General features: G+C 47.8%; 1 protein-coding gene across 3 annotated transcripts; it reads left to right on the top strand.

Annotated features, from left to right (window-relative positions):
• Positions 1–2,507: 2,507 nt before the first annotated feature.
• GGT7 (gamma-glutamyltransferase 7) lies at positions 2,508–24,793 on the top strand. 3 transcript variants are annotated; one of them, XM_037043917.1, is made up of 15 exons: positions 2,508–2,894; positions 8,885–9,120; positions 9,450–9,601; positions 10,804–10,921; positions 11,805–11,872; positions 12,083–12,156; positions 12,473–12,669; positions 14,581–14,668; positions 16,158–16,285; positions 16,460–16,548; positions 18,327–18,476; positions 18,596–18,713; positions 19,435–19,572; positions 20,698–20,790; positions 24,058–24,120. In XM_037043917.1, the coding sequence occupies exons 1-15, from the start codon at positions 2,726–2,728 to the stop codon at positions 24,118–24,120; spliced, it is 1,881 nt and encodes a 626-aa protein (XP_036899812.1). In that variant the 5' UTR covers positions 2,508–2,725. The 3 variants fall into 3 exon arrangements, with proteins under 3 accessions (XP_036899812.1, XP_036899810.1, XP_036899811.1); XM_037043915.1 differs by having other exon boundaries at positions 2,511–2,894; positions 10,804–10,933; positions 20,698–20,797; positions 24,058–24,793; XM_037043916.1 differs by having other exon boundaries at positions 2,512–2,894; positions 20,698–20,797; positions 24,058–24,792.
• Positions 24,794–26,305: the final 1,512 nt, after the last annotated feature.

Below are 26,305 nucleotides of genomic sequence, written 5' to 3'. Positions count from 1 at the left end.
TTTTAACCCCCTCATCAGGCTGAAGTTAAGGCTTATGAAATACTATACCAGTATCTGTGCAACTAGGAGGAAGCACTCATACCCTTCTTTTCCTCCCAGTCTCTTTACTTTACAAAGAAACCACTCCCACCTGCCACACTTGGGTCAATTACTTCTGGCTTTCCTCTGTCCCTTCCAATCCAGAAAGGAGGGGCCAGGCAGGACCTTCCATTCCCCACCTGCACTCACCACAAGAAAGGCCTGCCCTACCCATCAGTTCACAGAATGGCTGTCAATGCAAGAAGGAACTTTAAATATTTAACTTTAAGAGTGATTCTGAGGCCCAAAGCAGATACACCCTATCTCGTGAAGCCTGCACAGGGTTTGTGACCACATCAGGCCCAACCTCCCTTCTCACCTGCACTTTTGTTCTTTGCCCAGCTAACCACAAGCCCAGCACACCATAAACTGAAAAAAATATTTCCATGGTGGAACCTATGAGAGAGCCTACCCAATTCTGAAGGTAGGGTCTCAGACCTCATGGAGTGAACATGGACCCCAGAGAGGAGACAGAAATGAGGAGAAACTTCAATGAGGAGACATTACACCAAATGGGCACACACTTCACTGAAGAAACATGGACTCCACTAAGGGAGCACAGTCCTTACTGAGGAGGTCTTATATGTCACTGAAGTTCTGTGGACCCTCGTAATAGGCATGAATGGCATTCAGATCAAGAATGGCATGAAGGTCACTGACCCTACTGAGAAGACATGGACTTCCCTCTAGGCAGTACGGAAGATATAGACTTTACTAAAGAGATATTGACACCACTGAGGGGACTCAAACCCCACTGAGGAGAATGGACACTAATGAGGGAGCAAAGACCTCATTTAGTTGGGATAGGAGCTATTGGGGGGAATATTTCACTGAAGCATAATAAACCCAATGGACCTCACTGAGAAAACGCTAGCCTCTCTGTAGGGAGGAAGGCACAAGCAATGGGTACACAGTCCCAGGTAGAGAGAGTCATCTACCCATCCTAGACAAGCAGCCCTCTTCCTCTCTCTTTTACCCAACCCTCTTCTCCCAAGTCCTAGAGCTGTTTCTAACACACTGCTGCCCCCTCCTGTCAACAGGTGGCACTGCATGTTCTGGGCCCCATAGTAGATTTTCACTGTACTGGGGTTAGAAGTGGGGTTGTACCAGAGGCTTGACCAGCGGCCTCCCTCCCCCTGTGAAGTGTACAAAGAAAGTTTGGGCAAGAGGCCTTACAAAGAGGCCCCCTCACTCTCACTGGTGTACCTCAGTGGGTTAGGCATCATCCCACAAACCAAAAGTCCCCTGTTGATCAGGGTACACACCTGGGACATGCCTGGGTTGCAGGCCAGATCCCTGGTTTGGGAGTGTGAGAGGCAACCGACAGATGCTTTTCTCCCTGTCTTTCTTTCTCTTACATTTCCCCTCTCTCTAAAAATACATGCATACATACATAATCTAAAAAAAAAAAAGACTGAACCCATCACCTTAGGAGATGGGGAAGTAGTGCAGTCTATAGTGTAGTTGGAATTCCTAAGAAGGGGAGGAAGATGGATAGGGTTTGATGAAATGAGAATCCACAAGATTAAGGATATGCAAATAATGATAATAATGGCATTTATTAAGTAGGGCTGAGACCTAAATTAGGATCTTTCTACATGTTATTTAATCCTCACAACAACCTCTTCAGATAAATACTATTATTCTATCCAGTTTTCAGATGAGGAAAATGATATACTCAAGGATATTGAGTGTCTTGCCCAAGATCACATGGTTTGTAAGTGGTAGCACAGGAAATAGAACACAGACACCTAAACTATAGGGACCCACTCCCCACTCTCCCCACCCCACCCTACTACTGCCATACCATCATGCCCATTCTTTCTTTCTTAAAGCATCCTTTCCAGAACCACATCAAAAACTCTCAAAATGACGGTACATATTCAGATCCCAGAGACCTCATCCCAGCGTACTAAATTCCCTAGAGTGGAATCTAGGGATCTGCTCCGAAGGATCCTAACACGCACTCAAGTTTAGGTCCCAGAAGGAGTTGGGTTTGAAAGAGGAGTCTGAGAAGTGTCGAGGGTCCAAATGAAGGATCTGACTTCTGAGAAGAGATGTCCAAGGAGGGATCTCCAGGTGAAGAAGCAGTTTGAGGATGAAGCAGGAGTGGGGAGGAGCTGGGGGTTGAGGGGTGAAGGCGGAGTCTGAGGTTGAAAGAAGAATCTGGGGTTGGAGGAGTCTGAGATTGGAGGATCTCAGAATCCAAGAAGAGGTCTGGGGCCTGAGCAGGAGTTTGGGATCTGAGGGGTATCTGGGGTCACGAAGAGGTTTGCAGTCTGTGGGCCGAGGGCGGAATCTGAGGTCCGAGGAGGATTCTAGCTGAAACTGGAAGAAGGGATTTGGCCCCTGGGCTGCACAAGGTGTCCTGAACCACTAAGGTGACGCTCGTCGCGGGCTCTTCCAGACCCCCAGACTTCATGACTCGTCTTGCCCTCCTGTCTCTGCATCTATACCCCATCCCCACCTGCGCACCCACTGCAGGCTGACAGCACTAAGCAGGCGGAAGCGAGTCCGACCCTGATACGTGTTAGGGTGGGGGTGAGGCGCCCCCTCCCGGCGCCCCAGAGATCAGGCCCCGCCCTCCCCGGCCCCCCGCCGCACCACTTCCGGCAGGCGCTGCGCTGCTGGGGGGGCGCGGGCGAGGATGGCGGCGGAGAACCAGGCCAGTCAGGAGAGCTCCCTGGGCGCCTACTCGCCCGTGGACTACATGAGCATCACCAGCTTCCCGAGGCTGCCAGAGGACGAGCCGGCGCCCGCGGTCCCTTTGAGGGGCCGCAAGGACGAGGACGCCTTCCTGGGAGACCCTGATACAGGTGAGCCCCTCTGACCCGCCGCAAGGACGAGGACGCCTTCCTGGGAGACCCTGATACAGGTGAGCCCCTCTGACCCCGTTCCTGCCCCCTGGGACGCCCCTGGTCCTCCATCTACGTGGAGCGTTACCTCCAGCCTCCATCTCCTTGGTTCATTTCCTTTCTCCTGGACCTTTCTCCTCCCTTTTCTCTGTTAATTATCTGATGGGGTTGGGAATGCATTTCTGCCTTGGAGTCCTAGGATGCGACAAGGGAGAATGATGCCAGAGACTGCAGTAGGAAGGATGGGGGTTACCTTTTGGAAAGAACCAACTAATAAAGAAGGAGTGTTGGAGGGGAGATCCTGAGGAATAGCTGTGATCACCCACAAGAGGCTTTTCTCTAGTCACAGAGAACAGGATAGGAGAAATCAAGCCAGAGATGGCAGCAGGATTAATAGAGGCTAGGTCTTGAGAAGAACTTCCCCACTGTTAGGGACTGTGGGAAGGAGAGACCATGGGGAGAAGCTGAGAATCTCTTCATGTCCAGGGAGGGGTAGAGAGAATATGATTTCTTCTGTATTTGCTGGTTATTTGGGAGACAAGGGGATGAACTGAATGACCTCTCAAAGTCCTTGGGGACTAGAGTGCCTTTGCTGCCCTGTGGATTACCTCACCAGTACCAGGGCCATGGATCAGGACGGGATGTTAGTAAGGTACCCTGGAAGCAGGCTTCAGAATTTTACTGTGTTCTTCTTAGCCCTCTGCAAGGACTGCAAGGGTTGGGAGTAGGGAGACCTGAGGGCCAAAAGCTCTCAGAGCATTTCTTCCCTAGTGCTCTCTCTGCTATCCATGTGGCCCAGCTCTATCCTCTCCATCCCTTCTTCATCCTCCGCCCCCCCCCCATCCCTTTTTCCCCTCAACGTCACTTCCTGGCATTAGAGCATCCTTCTGCTTCACTCTCTCTTCCTCCCAGTGCCTGCACTTGAGTCCTAGCCCTTATCAGCCTGTCAGACAGAACCTGCTTCTATGGCTCAACCCTCAATAGCTTGGTCCTTCTGTAGCTACTCCCAGTCTTACAGTCCCCAAAATGTTCCCCCTCCGTAACTTTCTGATCATCTGGCCTTGACCAACAGCCCCTGCCAACCTAACTAGACTATATCCTACCTGGAGGGTATGTGATGACAATAGGGAGACTTGTGGGCATCAAAAGTCAAAGCTGCAGGTCAAAACGTTTTTTTTCAGAGGGAGTAGCCCTGGAGGAAGATGTGTTCTGGTAGATACCATCCTGAACCAGGTCCTTTATTCAGGGGCAGGAGTGCCAGCTCTGGTCCCAGATTGCCCTGACTCACTGTGAGACAAGGGGTTCACCTACCCTTAGCTTCCTTAGTTCCTCTTCCAGTTTAACTGGGAATGCCTATCTCTTCCAGTCTGGAGATTAGAAACCCATGATACGGTTTCTCCTGGCCCCATATAATTGTACTCATCAAAAACTGTATTATTTGTTTGTGTGATCATGTAATTACTCTATGCCTGTAAACCCTGAGGACGAGATCATGACTATTTTGTTCACCATCCTTTCTCCACCATTCAGCACAGGGCTAAGCACAATAAAACTCGTTGAATGAATAAATGAATGAGAAAGAAAATCTCAGGATAAAAGAAGGTAGCAGAAGGAGTTGCAAAACCTCAGGGAGTACCGTGGGGAGTTAATATAGACTCTACCCTAGTCTGTACAGAAATCTAGCCAAATCCCAGTCACCTGAGTTTCTAGGAACGTGCATTTTAGGTGAGGGTTGTGCACTAAGATTCCAAGGATCTTGCCATTATCTCTGTGTAGTCATTTCAGTGCCATGTCTCCTGACATTGCTTTCCAGCTCAAAGCCTCCTTCGGCCCAGCCGGACCAGCCTGCTGGCTAACATGGCCTCCTATGTTCTCAACCTGGTGGTGCCATCTAGTGGCACTGCCCTGTCCTCTTCTCTAGGACCCTCCAGCCTGTCATGCCCTAGAACCTAGTGCTAGGCACCCCAGAGCAGACCCTGTGGAAAAGAGAGCTAGGTGATGACCACCCCAAGTTTGGAGTATTACTTTCTTTCCTCTTTTCTGGGCTCCAGGCCCATGTGTTCCTCTCTCTCCCAGGTACCTGCCTCACCTTCAGCATGTTCTATGCTGAACTCATCTCTTCTCTGTACACCTGCTCTTCTCCCAGTGTCGTTCTCAATGATACTGTGGTTCATCCAGTCTCCCAGGAGCTACCTATCATCCAGTTCCTTTCTCTTACTTCCAAATGGTGATCAGATGTTCTCTGTCCCCCTCCTAAGTATCTTTCAAATTCCATCATACCATCCCTGTCATCACCACTGTAGACTGACCCACCATTCTCTCTTATCTGTGTTACCCATAGGCTTCTAGCTATTCTTCCTGCCTCCTGCCTCTCCCTGCCTCCCACCCAATCCCAGTTCATCTGCTACCCTGCACTTCTCATGTCACTCCCTGGTTGAACAATCTTTGGTGATTTTCCAAGCAAGCCAGAGAGGACCTCAGTCTCCAGCCAAGATCTCTCTCTAGACTTACCAAGTATTCAGGGGTCTTTTGTCACAAACTCAGTTAAAACTGAGCTACATCTAAAAGGAGAATTTTATTGGGTAGCATAACTGAAAAGTTTAGGGTTATGGGGCTTCAGGCATCGCTGCATTGAGGTTCCTAAAAAGGAATGGGCTTTTTTCCATCTTTTGCTTAGCTTTCCTATTTATGGGCTTCATCTTCAGAAAGCCTCCCATCCCCGTTTTGTGGGAGCAAGTTGCTCCCAGCAGCAACAGGCTTACATCTTATCATCTTAGTAGCCTAGGTAGAAAGAAAGCCACTAGTTCCAGCAGACTCTTTCCCAGTAGTTCCAGCAAAAGAACAAAGTTTGAATCTAATTGGCCTGGTGTTGGTCACATGCCTGTCCCTGAACCAATCACTGTACAGAGGTGGTACCTGTTCTGATTGGCTAGGCCTAGGTCTTATACTCACTGTTGTCAGGAATGAGGGAATGAGGAATGAGAAGGGAGATAGTATTCTCTAAGGAAAATTGAATGGGGAATGGTATCTAAGCAAATGCAAATTAGATGCCTACTAGGTCAGCTGCCTCCAGGCAACTCCTGCTGGTGTTTCACAAACTCAGAATAGTTAAAGTTAAACTCACCTTTCTCCCAAAAGACTTGTTTATTCTGGTCCCAAACTAACCTTTTCCCAGTGTCCTGCTGTTGCTCTGACATATTAGTAAAATCAATGGTATTATTGCTCCAGTACTTACACAGTAGGGTACCCAATAAATATTTCGTTGAATAAATGAATAACTTAATAATTGGTGGAACAAAAAGTGTTGAATAGATCCAACTCTGATATTACCTTCCTCTCCTGGCTTCTCATATCTGACTGGAGAAAACAGCTTTAAGGGCAAATACTGGAAATATCTACTGGAATTAGCTTGGAAGGTTGGTTTTTGAGGGGAGGAATGCTTCCTGGTGACATAAGGAGGAATGGGAAGCAAGTTTCTGAGTTACACAGACTCTCGGTCCGGCCGTTTATTTACTCACCGTCTTAAGCAGGTAGTATCACCTTTCTCAGCCCCAGTTTCCTCATCTTTAATGGAGCGTGGGCCTGTCTCGGAACATTATGGGACCACTTAAATGAGGAAATGTATGTGAAGTTCCTGGTACATAGTCAGTGTCAGTAAATTTAAGTTCAAAACCCTTTCCTGCAGTTCTTTTGAAACCTCTAGGGGCCAAAGAGAGTTCTGGGCCCACAGTGGGTGTTTAACATCTGTTCGGCGAATGAATCCCAGTTTTATTTACAGACTTGGTGGTGCTAGTGCTGAGCGTTAGATGTAAACTTGATGCCCTGAAGGAGGCTTCTGGAAAACAGTCTTCTTTTTTAAATAAAAATTTAAAAACAAATTACATGTTCAAGGTAAAAATAAATATATGAATGAATAAACAAGGAATAGTGAGGAAAATTAAAAGTTTCCTTTTCCATTGCTATCACCTTGAAATTTTCCCTTTTTATTTAATATATATATATATTGATTTTTTAATGAAAGAAATATATATAAATACTAAAAATTTCAAACAAAATATTGTCCACCCCATCTCATTCCCACCTTCAGTATCTTTTCCCAAAAGTAACCACAATAAATAATTTCTAAAGATTATCGGTATATGTATGTGGTTTCTTATTTACAGAAGAGAGTGTAGATTATGCAGGGCCTTGAATACCAGGAGCTTAGAGTTTTATGATGTTGGCTGTGGTAAACCAATTTTAAATGGGAAATTATAACAGTCAATATTTAATATTATCCCACAGACTTTTAAAGAGGTTATACTCTTAGTGCACAGTAGCAGGTGATCAAAAATGCTTATTGAATGAACTTTTAAAAAAGAGATTTTATTTATTTACTTTTAGAGAGAGGGGGAGGTAAGGAGACAGAGAGGGAAAGAAACATTGTGTGAGAGAGGAAGTTGCCTCTCACATGCCCCCAACCAAGGACCTGGCCCACAACCCCGGCATGTGCCCTGACTGGGAATTGAACTGGCAACCTTTTGGTTCACAGGCTGGTGCTCAATCTGCTGAGCCACAACAGCCAGGACATGAATGAAAGAACTTTTAAAAACACATTGCAAGTACAGCAAGGTACTAAGGTCAAGGAACCAAGCTATTTCTTTGTTGTTCGCAAACACCCAGGACCTTTACGTCATTTTCAAGGCTGATAGCACCCAGGGGAGGAAACTATGGGATAGAAGAGCGTCTCTCAGCTGTGACCAAGGTTGGAAAAGAATGGAAATAACTTTGAGTGAGCACCTACAGGGCACCCAGAGACATTGCCTCAATGGGAATCTTTATATTGGTCCAGCCAACTAGGGATTAATTCCATTATTAGGATGAGGAAAGTGAGGCTCTTAACTTGAAATGACTTATCCATAGACACTCAGCAGGTAAGTGGCTTGCAGGACTCCCTGCCTCCACTCCTACATCCTCAGATCCATTCTCCAGAGAGCAGCCAGAGGGATCTTTTAAAAACATAAAACAGATGGTTTCACGTTTTCACTTAAAACTCTTCAGTGGCCTCCCATTGCTCTTAGTGTAGATCCGAGCTTCTCACTAAGTCAAGAAGTCCCAAGTGATCTGGCCTAGCTTCCACCCCACCACCCGATACACTGGAACCACCCAGGGCTTGGTCATTTTTTTCTAATGAGCCATTTCATTCCTACCTGAGGGCCTTTGCAACTAATGTTCCTTGTTTCTGGAACACTACCTACTCACCCCTTGCTGTACATATGGTTAGCTCCTTATCATCCCTTAGTTCTCAGCTTAAAAGTCACTTCCGCTTTGAGGGGAGGGGGGCTGATTTCCCCAGCTAAGCAGCCCCCAACACACTACTATTGTTTTATTTCATCCTTTCTCTTCATAGCACCTGTCACAACTTGTATTATATACTCCTTTGTTTATCTGATTATTGCCTTTCCCCCCCACTAGTCTGTGAACCCCAGAGGGCAGGAACTGTCTGTACCTTTCCCCTAGCATGTAGCATGGGGCCGAAACATAGCATACACTTTATATTTGTTGAATGAATGAATGAATGAATAACTGAAGCAGGGCTGGGAGCCAGGGTCCCTACACTCAGTTTATACGTAGCAGCCTCCTTGCATAGAAGGCAGGGCCAGCTCAGGCAGTATCTGGTTTCCAGGGAGGGTCCAACCCCCTCCTCTCCAGGAAGTGTTCTCAGCTCTGGGTCTGGGGAAGTTCAGCTTAGGGACTGTAAACGGGCCCCCTTGCTTCCCAGCTGATGGTCCCTGTCTCTTCCCAGCCCTGACTCACACCCCAACCAGCCCTGAGTAGAGGACACGCTAAAAGGCCGTGCTATCTAGTGGGGTTTCTATGGGAATGGGGAGAGGAAGCACGAGAGATAGCCCCGCCCTCCAGGCGGGCAGGGCGGGGTAAAAGCGTCCAGACCGACCCCTGGCCACCCGCAGACCCAGACTCCTTCCTGAAGTCCGCGCGGCTGCAGCGGCTGCCGTCGTCGTCATCGGAGATGGGCAGCCAGGACGGGTCGCCTTTGCGGGAGACGCGCAAAGATCCGTTCTCAGCAGCTGCAGCGGAGTGCTCCTGCCGTCAAGATGGGCTCACGGTGATAGTCACAGCCTGCCTCACCTTTGCCACGGGTGTCACTGTGGCGCTCATCATGCAGATCTATTTCGGGGACCCTCAGGTGAGAAATCGCTTGAGGAGACCGTGGGAATTAGGGAATGGGTGAGTGGTGGAAGTGGACCAGGAATTGGAAAAGGGAGAGGCGGTGACTTGGGAGAGGAAGGTCCTAAAGGAAGGGGCTGTGGGCATGAAGGGGCAGAGCCAGGATGGGACCCGAGCACTTGAGGGAATGAGGGGAGAGATGGGAAATAGAGGAGAATTAAGGAGATGAGGACAGGGCTTCCACCAGCACCCCCACCCCCACCCCATGGGAGTTCTTGGTTTAGTGGAGGTACTCCAGGGAAGCAGGAGGCTCCTACTATCCCTACCTAGTCCCCTTTCCCCTCCCAGATCTTCCACCAGGGTGCTGTGGTGACCGACGCCGCCCGTTGCACATCACTGGGCATCGAGGTGCTCAGTAAACAGGGATCTTCTGTGGATGCAGCGGTGGCGGCAGCCCTGTGTTTGGGGATCGTGGCTCCGCACAGTTCTGGCCTGGGCGGGTAAGGAACTCCCTGCTGTGGGGGTTGGGGTCCCCCCAGGCCCAATTCCAGGTCCTGCTCTGTAGACCTCATATAGAGGGGCCTCCAAGTTTCAGTAGAGACGGATGGGCCCCAACTCCTTGTATTTGCCCTTTCTACACCCAATTTCATCTCCTTCTCCTTACATGGAGTGAGAGGAGGTGTTTTCAAAAGCTTTTTTTGTTGTTGTTATTGTTAACTTGGAAAAGGATTTTGTAAATTATAAGGTGAGGTGCACAGGTGAGGGTATACTGTCATTAATTAAGGCAGTTGATACTTAAAATTTTAGGTGCACAAATCCCTGTGAATGTGATGAAAGCTATGGACCCTCCATCCTCCAAAAATACACCCCAGGCTAAGAATTCTTAAAACAGAGATGACAGAGTGGCCAACCATGGGCCACTGGTTTGGTTTGCAGAGTTAAATTTTTACAAATACATTTTCCTTTTATTAAAAAGGTGAAAATTTCCAACATCTCATGAACCTGGAGAGACCTGGTGACACTGGGCCCACAGTTCCACATGGCTGCAATTATCTGGACCTGAATAGAAGCAGCTTCCCATTCTGTGCCTGTATACTTTGTCACAGTTGCTACCACTCCCTATTGTTTATCTGTCCTGCTCTTTTTATTACGCTACTCTGCTACAGGCCAGCCGTCTCAGATGCAACCACCATCTCAGGTGGAAACAAGCCACAGAAAAGGGACAAACTGACAAAGTCCATGTCTTGGTTCCTATAAGACCAGTCCTCTAGGCCCTTTCAAAGAAATCCCCCTTTTGGTTTTGCACAATCTGTTCTTACATAATTCAGTCCTGGGAGAGGGAGTGGAGGCATACCAAGGAGGCAGGTGCAGGAAGCTGGCAGGGATCCAGCTGTGGTCTGGAGTGGGGGTGGGGCAGAACACCCTGCTCTCCCACTCTCTGGGTTTTTCCTAATCTGGGATTAAAGTCTCCAGTGACAGGCTGAAAGAGGTCCTGAACTCTGGATCTCTGCCTTGATTTCACTCCCTACCCTTGTGGTGTGGCTAAGCCTCTGGATCCCTGTTGGGGTGGGGGCTCAAACACCTGACTCCTGATGACAAACCGAGCCTATAGCCATCACCATTGGGGGCTGAGGGGTGGCAGGTTAATTGTTCAACTAGGTGACATCTTTTCTTCACCTTCCCCTTTGTGTGTTTGTTCCAGTGGGGGCGTGATGCTGGTGCATGACATCCGACGAAACGAGAGCCACCTGATTGATTTCCGGGAGTCTGCACCCGGGGCTCTCAGGGAAGAAGCCTTGCAGAGATTCTGGGAAACCAAGGTGGGGACCCTGGTGAGAAAAGAGTATGGGGGGAGTCTCCCTTTACTGCCCTTCTGCTAACCCAAGCATTGCTTTGCTGAGTATTTACTGTAGAGGTGAGAAAATGAGTTCAGTGGGATGCTCTTAGGCTTTGAGGGAGACAGGCAACCCCTCAAATAAAATAATGAACAAAAAAGTCTGGGTGGTGGATGATAGGCACTATAGTAACATCTTGACTTCTCTGGCAACCTTCCCTACCTGGCACATAGAAAGGAGAAAAAAGGCCACTCAGCAGCCTGTGATGTCAAAGTTGCCTCACCATCATTCACACATCCCACTATGAGCCTGTTGGCTGTAACTGTCCCAGCCCATGACATACTAGAAGATTAGAGAGGACCTGCTAGAGGAAAACCCACTCTGCACTGACAGCAAAGGCAGAAATGGAATAACTTGGAAAAGTAGATACTTAGTGCAGACGTAAAAGCCCAACACACTCCTGAATTATCGCAGCTCGCAGTAATGGTGGCGTGATAAGAAAAGGCAAAATGAAGGTCCCTTGCCCACTATTTTAAAAAGCAGGAATAGGCATAATCCAATGTAGACAGGTTTCCATCTAAATTGGTTATGTCCTGGCTCTTAAAAGGGTTTGCTTAATTTATAAGTCCCTCAACTATGACAGATCAAGGAGGCCCTTCTGCGTTTGCTGGTAGGAAGTCAGGGAGATGATGGAAGTCAGGGAGGGAAGATGCCTGCTGGGACAGCTCTCCCTCCTCTGGGATACTTGGCCTGTGTCTCTCCCCTGTGCCAGCCCCCATCCCTGGCTTGGGGCTCTGCAGAGTTCAGCCCAGCCCCCCCCTTCCAGTGACCTGGTCTCCTCTCTCCCTCGCCTGCCGGCCTCGCCCAGCCTGGGCTCTTGGTGGGGGTTCCCGGAATGGTGAAGGGGTTACACGAAGCTCACCAGCTCTATGGCAGGTAAAGACCTTCCCCCTGGGGACCAGGGGGCCCCTGCCTGTACCCCTCCTTTGGTGGCCTCCAACCTTCCTGGATTCTTCCCTTCCAAATTCCCCCTCCTAATATCCCCTTCCCTTGCCAGGACTCTCCTTCCCAGGAACCCCCCTTCCCCCAGGACCCCTCCTCCTCCCCCCAGGACCTCCTCCACCCCCTGCTCTCCGGCCCCCCCAGGCTGCCATGGTACCAAGTCCTGGCCTTCGCAGCAGCTGTGGCCCAAGATGGCTTCAACGTGACCCATGATCTAGGTCAGTGGGGCCTGGGGGTGGGGGGAAAGGCATGAGGTTGATGGAGAGGGGCAAGGAGAGTTGGAGGCCAAACCAGAAAGCACTTCTCTTCTAGTTTGCTCCTCAGAGTTACTCCCAGCCCTCATCAGGAGGCAGACTGAAATGAAAAAATCTAGAAGGGGCCCATATACACCCCTAACTCCCCCATAACAAGCTCCTGGGGGACTGAAGCTCTTAGGACCAGCCACTCAGTCCTCATCTACCTCACCTGTTACACATCTCAGCCATTGGGTTCAGCCCTGGTGCCCCCTGCCCAGCCTCCTGTCCCTGCCCACAGCACACGCCCTGGCAGAACAGCTGCCACCTGATGCGTCCGAGCGCTTCCATGAGATGTTCCTTCCATCCGGCCGCCCACCCCTACCTGGTTCATTGATGCATCGGCCTGACCTGGCCATGGTACTGGATGTACTTGGCACCTACGGCCCTGCCGCCTTCTATGCTGGTGGTAACCTCACGCTGGAGATGGTGGCTGAGGTGAGCATGTGGGGAGCCCCTCCACCCTAAAGGACCCTACTGCAGGAACATCCTCTTTCCCCTTCCTTCCTTCCTTCCTTCCTTCCTTCCTTCCTTCCTTCCTTCCTTCCTTCCTTCTCTTCCTCTCTAAATATATTTAGTGGGATTATTTTTACTTGAAATTCTAGAATAGGCAAAACCAACCTCTGACACTAGGGACCAGATCGCTGTTTGTTGGAGTGGGAGGGCTTGATTGGGATTCATCAGGAAGAACCTGCTGGGGTGGAAACGTTCTGTCTTGATTGAGAGTCATAACTTTGGGCTCCCCAGGGCAGGTGCCAACCTGTTCAGGGGCCTGTCCTGTCCCTCCCAGGCCTGATAGAGACCCAGGATCAGCTTCTGCTTCCCTGGGCCCACAATCCCACCCTGCCCTTGGGTTTTCTGGGGACTGAGGGAAGTGCCTCCTTCATTGGGACTGGAGGGATTAACATAAGGGCCTACCAACCATCCCAAAAGAGTCCCAGTCTGAGGCAGTAATGGATTCTGAGAACATTGTCAAGACTTGGAAATTCCCAATGGAAAATTACATTCAAGGTAAAGATGCACAGACCAACTCAGGGGTTCTCTCAGTTGTGCAGTGGGGGTGATTATACCTGTCTCTGAGGTACAGTTGTGGGAATTGAATAGGTCCATCATTCATTCTACGTTTATGAAGTCCCCACTCTGTGCCAGGCCCTGTGCTGGGCACTGGAGGTATGGATGTAGTGATAGAAGCCCATCTCGGATGGACTTAACTAGGAAGTCCAGCAGAGTACTGGCTTTAGGTCTGCTGCATCCAGGGGCTCCATCCACATTGTTGAGACTTGGTCTGTCTCTCATTCTGTCTCATGACTCTACTTTCCCTGGTTTCAGTTTATTCTCTGTTGGATCCTTTCCACACCTGATCCCCATCAGCCATCTTTCTAGCAAGCTGTCCTAGAGAAAGAGCATTTCTCATTCTAATAGTTCCAGCAAAAGCCTCAAGGTTATGTCTCATTGGCTTGTCAAGGTCTCATGATTATTCCCAAACCAATCACTGTGCCAGGAAAAGAAATGCTATTAGCCAGACCTGGGTTGTGTATCCTTTCCTGGAAGTGGAGAGGGGGATGAAGGAGACTAACAAAGACCATCAGAGCTTTGAAAGAGCAAAGAATCCAAAGTCGAGTGTATTCTTTATCAGACAAAGGAACACACACCAGCCAAGAAATTCAATGTATAGTCACTTAGGGTGTATTAGAAGTCAGAGATTTCAAGTACTAAAAAAGGAGAGGATTCCTAGTGTTATGCTAATTTAGGGTTGAAAATTAGCATTCTGGACAGTATGAAATGAGCCCACTGGTTTGTACAAGACTGGTTCACGGGGCAGCAGAGTACTCAGTTACATCATTCCTACCAGGGTCATCCATGGTTTCACGGTGGCTTTAGTTGGTTGTAGTGAAATGCAGAATTCAGTGTTGATATCTCTCAGACAAGTGCTGCTGTAAATAGAAAAGCTTCGTTTTTCTTAGGCAGAGAGGGCAGTATGTGCAAAGACATGGAATCATGAGTTCAGGAGCTGCAGGTCACCGGGGAACAGCAGGACATGAAGCAGAGATGTAGGCAAGTGCCAGATCACTAGGGGCCTTGAATACCAAACTAAGAAGGTCATTCATAGAATGCCCCCAGCACAATTTCTTGCACCTATTAAGTGCTCAGTGTTAGTGCTTTTTCCCCTTTATCTGAGGTACTTAGGGCTGGTGGGATCCCTAAAGGCCATGATGGGAGTTGCAGAAGGCACAAAAATTATAAACATCTGATCCATCTCTGATCCAAACTTTTATCACAGGCAAATCCACATGCTCACTCTGTGATATGTGGCTTACAGTGGTGGGGGGGCCATTCTCTCCCTTCCAGGCTCAGCACGCGGGGGGTGTTATAACTGAGGAGGACTTCAGCAACTACAGTGCCCTCATGGAGAAGCCTGTGTGTGGCGTGTACAGAGGTGACCTCTCCCCCAGCTCCCAGGGTCCCCGCTCAGGAGAAGCCTCCCAGTCCATCGCTATATGCTTTTGGCCAAAAGACTCCTCCCCATTTCACAGGAGAGAAACTGAGGCATTGAGCTCCCAGATAGCTAACTAATGAAGCAAGCCAGACCTTCTGAAGGAGTCATGGAGTCAGTTACCCCAAGTATTCAGGATATGGCCAAAGGTTCAGGCCTAGCAGTTGGGGTCCTATCATAGGTTTTCTTGATTTGGGCTTTGTGTTGCCTTGACCCATTTCCAGTCCCACTCTCAATGTCCTGTACTTCATAAGAAAAATTCATAAAACCAAAGTTCATCTAAGCTTCTGGTTACAACAAACTTTTCAAGACAGTCATACACCCAGCCCCTAATTGTGCCAAAAGGAAACTGAGGTCCCAGGGAAGGAATAGAACTTAACCTGTCAAACTCAAAACCAATGATGAAACAGAAATCCATTTATGACATGGGTGAAGTTCATGTTTGCTGAACCCAAAGTAGTGGGGGTTCCTAGGTCCCTAAGGAGGTTTGCAGGTTCTCTTTCCTCTAGGAGGCCCAGATTACCTCAAGCCCCATCAGAGGCCACCTCTGAGTTCAGGTATCCTGGCCTCAATCTCCAGCCTGATTCCTACCAGAGGCAGTGGTATATGGAGCACAGGAGGAGCATAGCTAGGAAGTCAGGAAGACCTGGGTCTGAATACCAGCAATGCCATTCACCTTGAACTAGTCACTTCCTACTCGGAGCCTTAGTTCCCTCCTTAAAATGGAGATAACAGTGCCTACCTCTCAGGATGGCCATGAGGATTTGATGAGATGATGTTGGAAGTTGCTCTGATCAGAATGGGCATGGAATTTGACTTTCCATTTCCCCTCCCCAGCCTGGGTTCTGTTGGCAATGCCAGCTCCATGAGTACTCTGGGTTCCACTTGTCTCCTGTAACACTGGACCAGCTGCCTCTCTGTGCCTCAGTTTTCTCACCTGAAAAATGGGGGTGATAGCAGTACCCATTCTGAAGACTAAATGAGTTCATTAGTTATGTCAGGTATTACTATTCCTTTGATGTCCAAATCAAAGGACGTTGGGAGGTTACTGCTCCCAAGAAGTTTCAGGGGTAGGACCATCAGGGGCCCTGAATAGTATCCTGGCCTGTGGGAGGAGCTGAAAGGAGACACATGGTAGACCAGGAATGTGAACATCTGGACATGCTCTGCCAATGGCCTGCATTGTGGCCCCAGGCAGTCCTCTCAAGCCCTAGTTTCCTCATATGGAAAAGGAAACTGAAGAACAATGTTCTGGGTTGGAGTTCACAATGTCCTTGACTTGCCATGTGAACTTGGGTGGGTCCCTTTGTCTGTCAGTGCTTTTCCCCTATATGATGAGGGAGTTCAGTGCAATGGTCTCAGTCTATGAGATGGTGGGATGTGAGATGTCTTGACCCGTCCCATGCCATCTGGTCATTTTCTGTCCTTTCAGGCCACCTGGTTCTCAGTCCCCCACCCCCACACACAGGCCCTGCCCTCATCAGTGCTCTCAACATCCTTGAGGGCTTCAATCTCACCAGCCTGGTATCCCGGGAACAGGCTCTTCACTGGGTGGCGGAGGTAAGGCCAACCCCTCCATCCTACCCTGCAGTGAGGACACTGAGAGTGGGGGGATGGGCAGCTGCCATGGGGTAGAACTAAATCCCCTCTACATTTTCCTCACACATGAGGATTCTGGGTGTGGGTGCTGGGAGGGGCCTGGAAGCCTCTGCTGTACCTCTGCTCTGTTTTCAGACCCTGAAGATTGCATTAGCCCTGGCCAGCAGACTGGGAGACCCCATCTATGATTCTACCATCACTGAGAGCATGGATGACATGCTAAGGTGGGCCCCGTGGTGGGACCCTGGGGATTGGTGATATCGTGGAGGGTATGGGGAAAGATCAGGTGAAAAGCAGCCAGTGGAGCAATATGCCGGAAGTCCCAAGTCAACTTCAGCTTAACCCCAGTTCACAATGCGACTATGGGTGCCTCTCCTTATACCTCATTTTCCCATCTGTATAATGAGTTGCTCCATTTTACATTGCTCTCAAAATTTTTTGACCATAGAAGGGTACATAAATATATATATATAGGCTCATCTGTACCCCCCTTTGAGTGGAAAAAGAAAGCCTAATAACAATGAACAGAGTCTCCAAGAAAATATTGGAGGTGGTGGTGATTTTGATTATAATGTATCTACATTAGCAGCCTAACACAGTAGTAAGATTGTAGGCTCTTGTCAAACTGGCTCAGTTCAAATCCCAGATTCTCCATCTACTAGTTCTGCAGCCTTAACCCTCTAAATCTCAGTTTCTACAAGGGGGCCTGGCAATAATAGTGCCAACCTCATGTGGTTGTGGTGAGGACCAAGCAAGATCATACATGCAAAACACTGAACATGTTGTCTGATACACCATAAATATTTTTTAAATATCATAATTAATAGAAATAGTTACTTTTTTACTTCTACTATAACTGACTTAAAGGCTAGCTAAGGAAAAAAGCCAGAAATTAAAAATATAATTAATAAGCCCTGGCTGGTGTAGCTCAGTGGATTGAGCACAGGCCTGCAAACCACACGATCGAGGTTCGATTCCCAGTCAGGGCACATGCCTGGGTTGCTGGCCAGTTCCCAGCAGGGGACTTATGAGAAGCAACTGTACATTGATATTTCTCTCCTCTCCTTCCCTTCCCCTCTAAAGATAAATAAATAAAATCTTTAAAAAAATTAAAATAAAAAATATATAATTAATGAAAATTTGTATTTTCATAATTTCTTCTTTTCAAGGTGAATGCAAATTCAGCTCTAAAACATACACACATCTTATATTAAATATACTCAACTAACATCCAATAAATATTTATTAAGGGCTTACTATGGGTTGAGTCTTTCTGTCTTCAAAAAAATTCTAATAGCAAGTAAAGATTCCTGTATACAACCACCCCCCACCCCCCCGCCACACACACACATAATAAACCCTTAATGAAACTTAATTTCTGGACTACAAATGTTAGGTTAAGTGAATTCAGTCCATGTCAAAACAAATATTTTTTGAGCATCCACTGTGGCCCAGGTACTTTCATAGAAAGCATTAAATGAGTAAAGTCAAGTAACTAAAAGACTCTTGATTGAAGCACTAAATAAATTAAGGCCCTGGCTGGTGTAGCTCAGTGGATTGAACGCGGGCCTGCGAACCACACGATCATGGTTTGATTCCCAGTCAGGGCACATGCCTGGGTTGCAGGCCAGTTCCTGGTTCCCGGTTCCCAGCAGCGGACGCATGAGAGGCAAGCATACATTGATATTTCTCTCCCTCTCTCCTTCCCTTCCCCTCTAAAAAATAAATAAAATCTTTAAAAAAAATTAAAAGTTAGCTCTAGAAGAGAATCTGAATAACACCTAAATAAATTCATTCAGTTTAACAACTTGTTCCTGAATCTAAGAGAGGAAGAATCTATGTTAAGAAAAAGTAATCTGTTCTCATGGACCTAATAGTCCATTGAGAGAGGCAGATATTAGTCAAATAATTGCACAGACATCAGAAACAGTGCTAGGTGAAATATAATGAGAACTTGCTACATGTCTTCTACGTGTTCATCTTTTGCTACATGTCTTTTCAGCAAGGTAGAGGCTGCCTACCTCCGGGGCCACATCAATGACTCCCAGGCAGCCCCTGCCCCACTGCTGCCTGTTTACGAGCTGGACGGGGCTCCCACAGCAGCCCAGGTGCTGATCATGGGCCCTGACGACTTCATTGTGGCCATGGTCAGGTATGCCTGCTCAGACTCAGAACCTGGCACAAGAGATCATGTAGACCAGGAAGGAGATGGGGGCTGGGCAGGAGTGAGGGTGGACTCAGGGTTCACCTGGCCCCAATCTTGGCCCCCAGCTCCCTGAACCGGCCCTTTGGCAGTGGCCTCATCACCCCCTCTGGGATCCTGCTCAACAGCCAGATGCTGGACTTCTCCTGGCCCAACAGAACTGCTAACCACTCTGCACCCAGCCTGGTAGGGTCTTGCTTCCCTCCCACCCTGGGGACCCCAAGGCTGGGGAGGATATACTACAGTCTCTCCCTACTACCTCTAGAAATGTCTATTATAAAGAAAAGGAGCCCAAGTCTGGGGCCTGGAGCCTGGGGTGTCCAAAGAAATCTTGCCCCATTCTGTCACTATCTCACTGTGTGACCTGGGGAAAGTCTTGTCCCTTCTCTGGGCCTCAGTTTCTTCACCTGTACCGTGAGGATATTGGCCCCTGATTTTATGCTTTGGGTGCTTTTTAGCACTAATGGTCTGTGACTGTGATACTGAACTGATGGGGCTCAGCCCTACTGCTGGGTGCCGGAGGAGGAAGGAGATAGGAATTATTGTGTAGTTGGGGGCCAGCACTCTAACGCCCTGCTGGCTGGGCTCCTGGCAGTACAAAGACAGAGACGACCAGGGTGGAGGTGATCCTGTTCTTTCTCATAGCCATCTTTTTTGGCTTGGCCCCTCCCCTGCCTCCCAGGGTAGCCCCAGAACTTAGTATGTTCACTATTCACCTCAGTTATCTGAGGACCCTGCCCATTTCACATATAGCAGACTGTGGCCTGAGAACAGACCAGTCTCCCATGAAAACTGGGCCTATGGAAGATGCAGGAGAAGGAGAGAGGTTGAAAGAGCGGTGGAGCAGTCTTCACCCTATCTCGCCCCACCTCTCATCCCCTGTGTGGTCTCTGCCTTCTGACAACAGGAGAATTCGGTACAGCCAGGGAAGCGGCCACTGTCTTTTCTGCTGCCCACTGTGGTCCGGCCAGCAGAGGGTCTCTGTGGAACCTACCTCGCCCTGGGGGCCAATGGAGCTGCCCGGGGCCTCAGCAGCCTGACCCAGGTGAGATATTCTCCATGGTAGGCCTTTTGTGGCCAGGAGCTGAACTGTGGCCTGGGCTGCAGATGCCCTTGCTTCTTGCTTATTCTCATCCTTTACTCACAGTGAACATGGCTGAGCTGCCTTGGGCCAGGCTTCTCTTGGACACTAGGGACATGACTCAGCTGTGCTGAGTCTCTTATGAAAATGCAGCCCTGAAGTCCCCTTTCTTCCCAGGTTGCAGAAATTACAGGGCCAGAACTGAGAGGTGATACAGCATCTAGGCTGCTTGGGTTCTGTCCACCTCAAGTCCCATCATGGTCCACTCAGCATCTGAATAGACAAGCACCCTTCTTTAGGGTCTGATTTTGAAAAGAAGTGTCAGCTACTCTCCAAAATGCCTTGCAACAATTCCACAAATGTCTTGAGCACCAGATATATGTGTCAGATACTAATTTGACAGGTGGTAAGTTAACTAACCTGAGCTCTGGAGTCAGATGCCCATGAGTCCTAACCCAAGGACTACCAATTTCCAACTGTGTGATATTAGAGAATTCACTTAACCTCTCTGAACCCCTCTCTTTATCTGTAAAATGGAGATAACAATGGCTAACACATACAGAGTTCTTACAGTGCTGGGCATGGCATTACGTATGTTAACCTGTTTAACCTTCCTGATTTCTATGACATATATGAAGAAACTGAGGTCCAGAGAAGTTAAGAAGTTGGGTCCAGTTTAGTAAGAAGGGGCAGGCGGTTGGTTCCAGAACTGACCATACTCCAAACCAATAAACTAAAAGTACCCACAGTGCAACCTTAATCATCCCTGGCTATCAACTCTGCCCTGGCTGGGGAGAAGAGAGGTCAGCCCTGGGCTAGATTAGAGACTGGGTGCCAGTGATGCCTCCTCCCTGGTTCTCTAAACTCGGGAGTGAATCACTTTTATTCTCTGGCCCTCAGTTTCTCCTCCATGAAATGGGGCCAGTGTTCAAAGTCCTACCTGACTTCTGGGGCTGTTGAGAAGCTCAGATGACGCGTGTGATGCAAGAAATCTAAGGACTCAGGAGTCTGGATCAGGGGTAAAGACTGTGGAGTCCTGAAGCCCCATCTCTGGGGTAGCCCTGACTTCTGTCCTTTGGCTTCCCACAGGTTCTGCTGAATGTCCTGACTTTGAACCGGAACCTGAGTGACAGCCTAGCCCGTGGCCGCCTGCACCCAGACCTGCAGTCCAACCTCCTGCAGGTGGACAGTGAGTGTTCCCATGGGGTGGACACAGGCCCTGGTGGAGAAAGAGGCCCCTCCCAAGAGTGCCCCTGCTTCAACCAGAACCAACTCCCTGCCATTGAAAGTTTGGTTTCCTCCAACTAATTCCTAGTAACAAAAGATCTGGGGGGTTAGAACTGTCCTGCCATTTCCTGGCTGTGTGGCCTTGGGAAATGTATGGCTCCACTCTGAGCCTCAGTTTTCTCAATTGTTCATTCTGCAAACCATTCATTTAGCAGTTTGTAGTGAATATCTCCTATGTGCCAGGCATTATCCTAGGTACTGGGAACACTGCATTTATAGGCAGGCAGGAAAATAAACAATAAACAACATGAGAAAGCAAAGTAAATGCTCTGTAGGGCATTAATCAAAATAATGTATGTATAGGACTGGCTCGATGACTGAGGAAGGCTTCTCTTTGGTAACATTTAAGCTGTGATCTGAAGAGTGAGAAAGAGTCCACCATGCAAAGAACTGGGGCAAGCTTTGTAGGCGAAGGGAACAGATGCAAAGAATTCAGGGCAAGAATGGGCTTGGTGTGTTTTAGGAGTAGAAAGGAAATAAGGGTGAGTGAGGATGAGATGAGATCAGAGAGGCAGGCAGGGGTCAAATCATGGACCTCACAGGTTATGGTAAGGAGACAGACTTTCCTCTAAGAAGGAGAGGTGCTTAATTTTGGACATAGCTTAATTTTGTAAGTGGGACCTCACAGGTTATGGTAAGGAGACAGACTTTCCTCTAAGAAGGAGAGGTGCTTAATTTTGGACATAGCTTAATTTTGTAAGTGGGAAAGTATGTGCACCTTCAAGGAGTTTTTATTACAACAGCCCCCTCACCCGAATTAACTTGGCATAAAGCCTCACATTTGATAGAGACCATTATCATTATCAATACTTGTACATGTATTATACAAGTCCAAAGGAGATACACATTGAATGAGACCTGGTTCTTGCCTGCTCAGTGTTATTATCCCAGTTTTACAGAGAAAGAAATTAATGCTCACAGACGTTATAAACCAGCCAAAGATCAACCAGTAAGTGGCAGAAGTGAGAGTAGAACACACTCATACGCCAGGCTGATACCAAAGACTCAGCTCTTTACTGCATGGCCCTAGCTATCTCCTGGACTGAAGCGTGTTAGAAGCCACACCACCTTGATCCTCAGCAGTCACACCCTGTAGTTGGCTGGTGACACGTTGGATCCCAACGGATGGATGATGATGCTAAGTCCTTGAAAATGAATTCTGCTCAACCATTATCTTCTGGTCCCTATCAAATGTGAGGCTTTATGCTAAGTTAATTCTGGATGAGGGGGCTCATCCTAGCCCTTCCTTGAGGGACTTAGAAGTCTAAGACAGGGCATGAAGACCAGAGACTTGGTGGAGGGAATGTTCATCCACCTTATGACTCTGGGAAGCTTTATGGACGAGGTGACAACTGGCTGGGCCTTAAGTATGAACAAGTGGTTAGCATGTGGGGGTAAAGAACATTTTGGACAGGAGAACAGCCTGGGCAAAAGCCAGAAAGTGTGGCTCAGAGAGCAGCCAAAGAGGCCAGCTGGACTAGAGACATTGTTTCCCAAATTTCAGAATTTATCCATCACCTTCATGACTTTCGCCACATTTACACATCATCTAAACCATTATTCACATGATGTGTCTATAAATATATTTTACCTAAATGTATCTTTAAAAGCAAATCTTTTATCATAATCCCAAATGGGAAAAATGGCATTATTTGCCACAAACAGATAATAAATAGCTATAAAAAGTCAAATATTTTTAGGTTCTAGTTAGATATTGTTGCCCTCAGAAGGCTCTAAGGGCTGCTCGACCTGTTGAGAAGGTCAGAAATGTTGCAGACCGACTGAAACACGGTCCTTGCTGTTATCAAACAGACTGACAGTGAGCCACAGGGCTCGGTGATTTAGTGCTCTTCAATACTGTGAGTCATCCCAGTCGGGGAAATAAGACCATGTATTTTACAAATGTATTTCCCTTTTTCCATCACCAATTATCCCCAAGACCATATTTTTGTGGAGGAGCGTTGGGAGGTGAGCTTACAGGGCTTATCACGGAGGCCCACGTTAAGGGAGCATGGACTTGATCCAGTTGAGTAGGGGAGGGATAGGTGCTTCCTGATTTGTTTCATATAGGGGAGGGGGGTGGACGGGTGCAGAATTTAAGTTGGGGAAATACAGGAAGCGCCCGGACAATGGCCCAGCAAGAGAGGTAGGCCTGAATTTATGCAAGAGGATGGGGATTTGTTCATTAACCCAATAAATACTTGTTTGACATTTACTATGTCCTCACCCTGGTCTAGGCATTGAGGATCAATAGTGAACAACACAACATTCCTACCTTTAAAGTTTGTAAGCTAGTGGAGGAAGGCACAATAAGTAAATAAACAAATACATTAGCAGTAAGTATTTTGAAAGGAAACAAAACAAGGTGAAGATGACAAGGGCTGATGTTTCAGACAGTGATCGGGGAAGTTCTTGAAGATTAGAATGAAGGGAGGGAGGCAGTTCTGTGACTCTAGGAGGAGAGCATTGCAGGCAGAGAGAAAGCAAGTGCAAAGCCCTGAGGTAGGGGAACGTTTGGCCTCCTTGAGGGACAGCAAGGAGGTCAGAGAAGAGTTATGGGAGAGAGTAGAAGGAAGTGAGAAGAGTTCAGAGAGGTAGTGAGGTCCCAGAAGATGTTGGGCCTTACAGGCCCTGGTAAGGACTTTGGATTTTATTCTAAGAGTCATCAAAGCTTTTAGAGGGCTTTCAGTGGTGGGAAGTGATGTGGTCTGATGGTTTAAAAGGACTCTGACTGCTGGGTGAATAGGCTGTACGGAAGGCAGGACTGAAAACAGAAAGACCAGTTAGTGGGCCATGCAGTTATCCTAGCAAGTTAGGATGGCAGCTTGGCCTAGACAGGTGGAGATGAGACCCCCAAACCCCTTTTCCAATATTAAGAGTGAATGCATATTATTGCTCATTCACCATATGCAGAACTCTGAGCTCCGTGCTTTCTGTTTATTATCTCCTTTAATTGCTGCAACAACTTCATGTAGTAGGTTCTTATATAATCCCCCATTTTATGCATGAAGAGACTGAGGCTCAGAGAGTTAAAGCAATTTGCCCAAGGTCATACAGCTCCTCAGTGGAGCATCCAGGACCAGGTCTTAGTTCTGAACGAGATACTCCCGGGCTAGTGCTCTAAACACTCTGAATGTGTATATGTTGGGGGACGGTTTTCAGGTGAGTTCACAGAAGAAGAGATTGAATTCCTGGAGGCCAGGGGTCACCACGTGGAGAAGGTAGATGTCTTATCCTGGGTCCATGGCAGCCGGAGAACCAACAACTTCATCATCGGTGTGAAGGACCCTCGGAGCCCAGATGCAGCTGGAGCCACCATTGTGTAGAGCAGTGGGGTGGGGTGGGGGTCTCTGTTCCCCCCCTTTGCATGTTCCTAGAGTCCCTCCTTCTCCCAGGTTTGGTCTCAGGGGGACCCCAGGGATGCCCCAGATCAGGGGCCAGAGGGGATGCTTAGCAAACCCTCTCCCAGAGTAACTGGAAAATTCTCCACCTGGAGGCCTGTGGTCGTGGTGGCAGTGAGTGTCAGTGTTCATAACCAGGCAGACAGGACCTTGAAGGGTCAGACTACCTGTCTGTCTCCTTTCCCTCAGCCATGCTGGCCCTGAGCTTAGGGATGTGCTTGCAAACCCTTCTTAAGGGTCCTCACAACCCCAACATCTCCAGTCTGGCCTTCCCTGGGCCTTGTCTTCCAGCTCCCTTCTCCTGTCCTCAGCCTCATTTCTTAAATGACTAGGATTTTTTTAATGGACTATCCTGGGGAGGGGGGTGTTCCTCTCTTCCTCCTACCAGGTTGAGGCTGGGGCATTGCATCTGGGGCCCAGGGTATGGCATAGTGGTGGGGGTGGGGACAAGCTCAGGGGCTTCCATTTGCAAAGGGGAATTAAAGAAAGAATATTGCTTAACCATGGCTCTGGCTTGATTTATGTTTGGCCGTGTTGTGAGCGGAGTGCAGAGGAGACCTTGACTTACCTTGTCCCAGTAGCCCTGACTCCAGGACAAACTGAATCATTTTTGTGGGGGTCACAATAATATCTGCCACCTTTCTAAGACTTGTATTATAAAGTTAATAATTATTATAATTATAGATAGCATCTGCTGAACACTTAATGTGTGCCAGGCTCTATGCTAAATACTTTATGTGGATAATTTTATTTAATCTCCATTATGGCCTCATGAGGTAGGTACTGATATTTTGTCCATTTTTACAGATCAGAAGCTAGTAAAAACGAAATTAAGGGACTTGCCTAAGATTCTTCATACATTAAATGGAAAAACTGGGATTCAGTCTCAGGATGTTCAACTATTTTTTTAAATATATTTTATTGATTATGCCATTACAATTGTCCCATTCCCCCCCTTCACTCCCCTCCACCCTGCACACCCCTCCCCCACCAATCCCCCCTTTCGTTCATGTCCATGTGTCACAAGTTCTTTAGATTCTGTATTTCCCATAGTATTCCTGCCCCCCCCGTCTATTTTCTACCTACCCTCTATGCTACTTATTCTCTGTACCTTCTCCCCCCTTCTCCTCCTCTCACTCCCCTGTTGCTAACTCTCCATGTGATCTCCATTTCTATGTTTCTGCTCCCGATCTAGCTGTCCTCTTAGTTTGCTTTTGTTTCAGGTGTGGTTGTTAATAACTGTGAGTTTGCTGTCCTTTCACTGTTCATATTTTTTATCTTCTTCTTCTTAGATAAGTCCCTTTAACATTTCATATAATAAGGACTTGGTGATGATGAACTCCTTCAACTTGACCTAATCTGAGAAGCACTTTATCTGCCCTTCCATTCTAAGTGAAAGCTTTGCTGGATAGAGCAATCTTGGCTGTAGGTCTTTGGATTTCATGACTTGGAATACTTCTTTCCAGCCCCTTCTTGCCTGCGAGGTCTCTTTTGAGAAATCAGCTGACAGTCTGATGGGAACTCCTTTGTAGGTGACTGTATCCTTATCTCTTGCTGCTTCTAGAATTCTCTCCTTCATTTTAATCTTGGCTAGTGTAATTATGATGTGCCTTGGTGTGTTCCTCCTTGGGTCCACCTTCTTTGGGACTCTCTGAGCTTCCTGGACGTCCTGGAAGTCTATTTCCTTTGCCAGACTGGGGAAGTTCTCCTTTATTATTTGTTCAAATACATTTTCCACTCGTGGCTGTTCCTCTTCCCCTTCTGGTACCCCTATAATTCGGATGTTGGAAAGTTTAAAGATGTCCTGGAGATTCCTAAGCCTCTCTTCCTTTTTTGAATTCTTGTTTCTTCCTTTTCTGTTTGGTCATTTTTTCTTCCTTCAGGTCCACTCCCTTGATTTGAGACCCAGTTTCCTTTCCATCACTATTGGTTTCCTGTGCATTTCCCTTCATTTCAATTAGTTTAGCCTTCATATGTTCCTCTAATTTGTGGCTAAAATCAACCAATTC

The sequence above is a fragment of the Sturnira hondurensis genome, unplaced genomic scaffold (assembly GCF_014824575.4).
Source record: "Sturnira hondurensis isolate 20B ecotype Veracruz unplaced genomic scaffold, ASM1482457v3 Scaffold0004136, whole genome shotgun sequence".
Taxonomy (NCBI): Eukaryota; Metazoa; Chordata; class Mammalia; order Chiroptera; family Phyllostomidae; genus Sturnira; species Sturnira hondurensis.
Note: the sequence above shows the minus strand (reverse complement) of the source record. Positions and strands in the feature narration are given on the sequence as shown.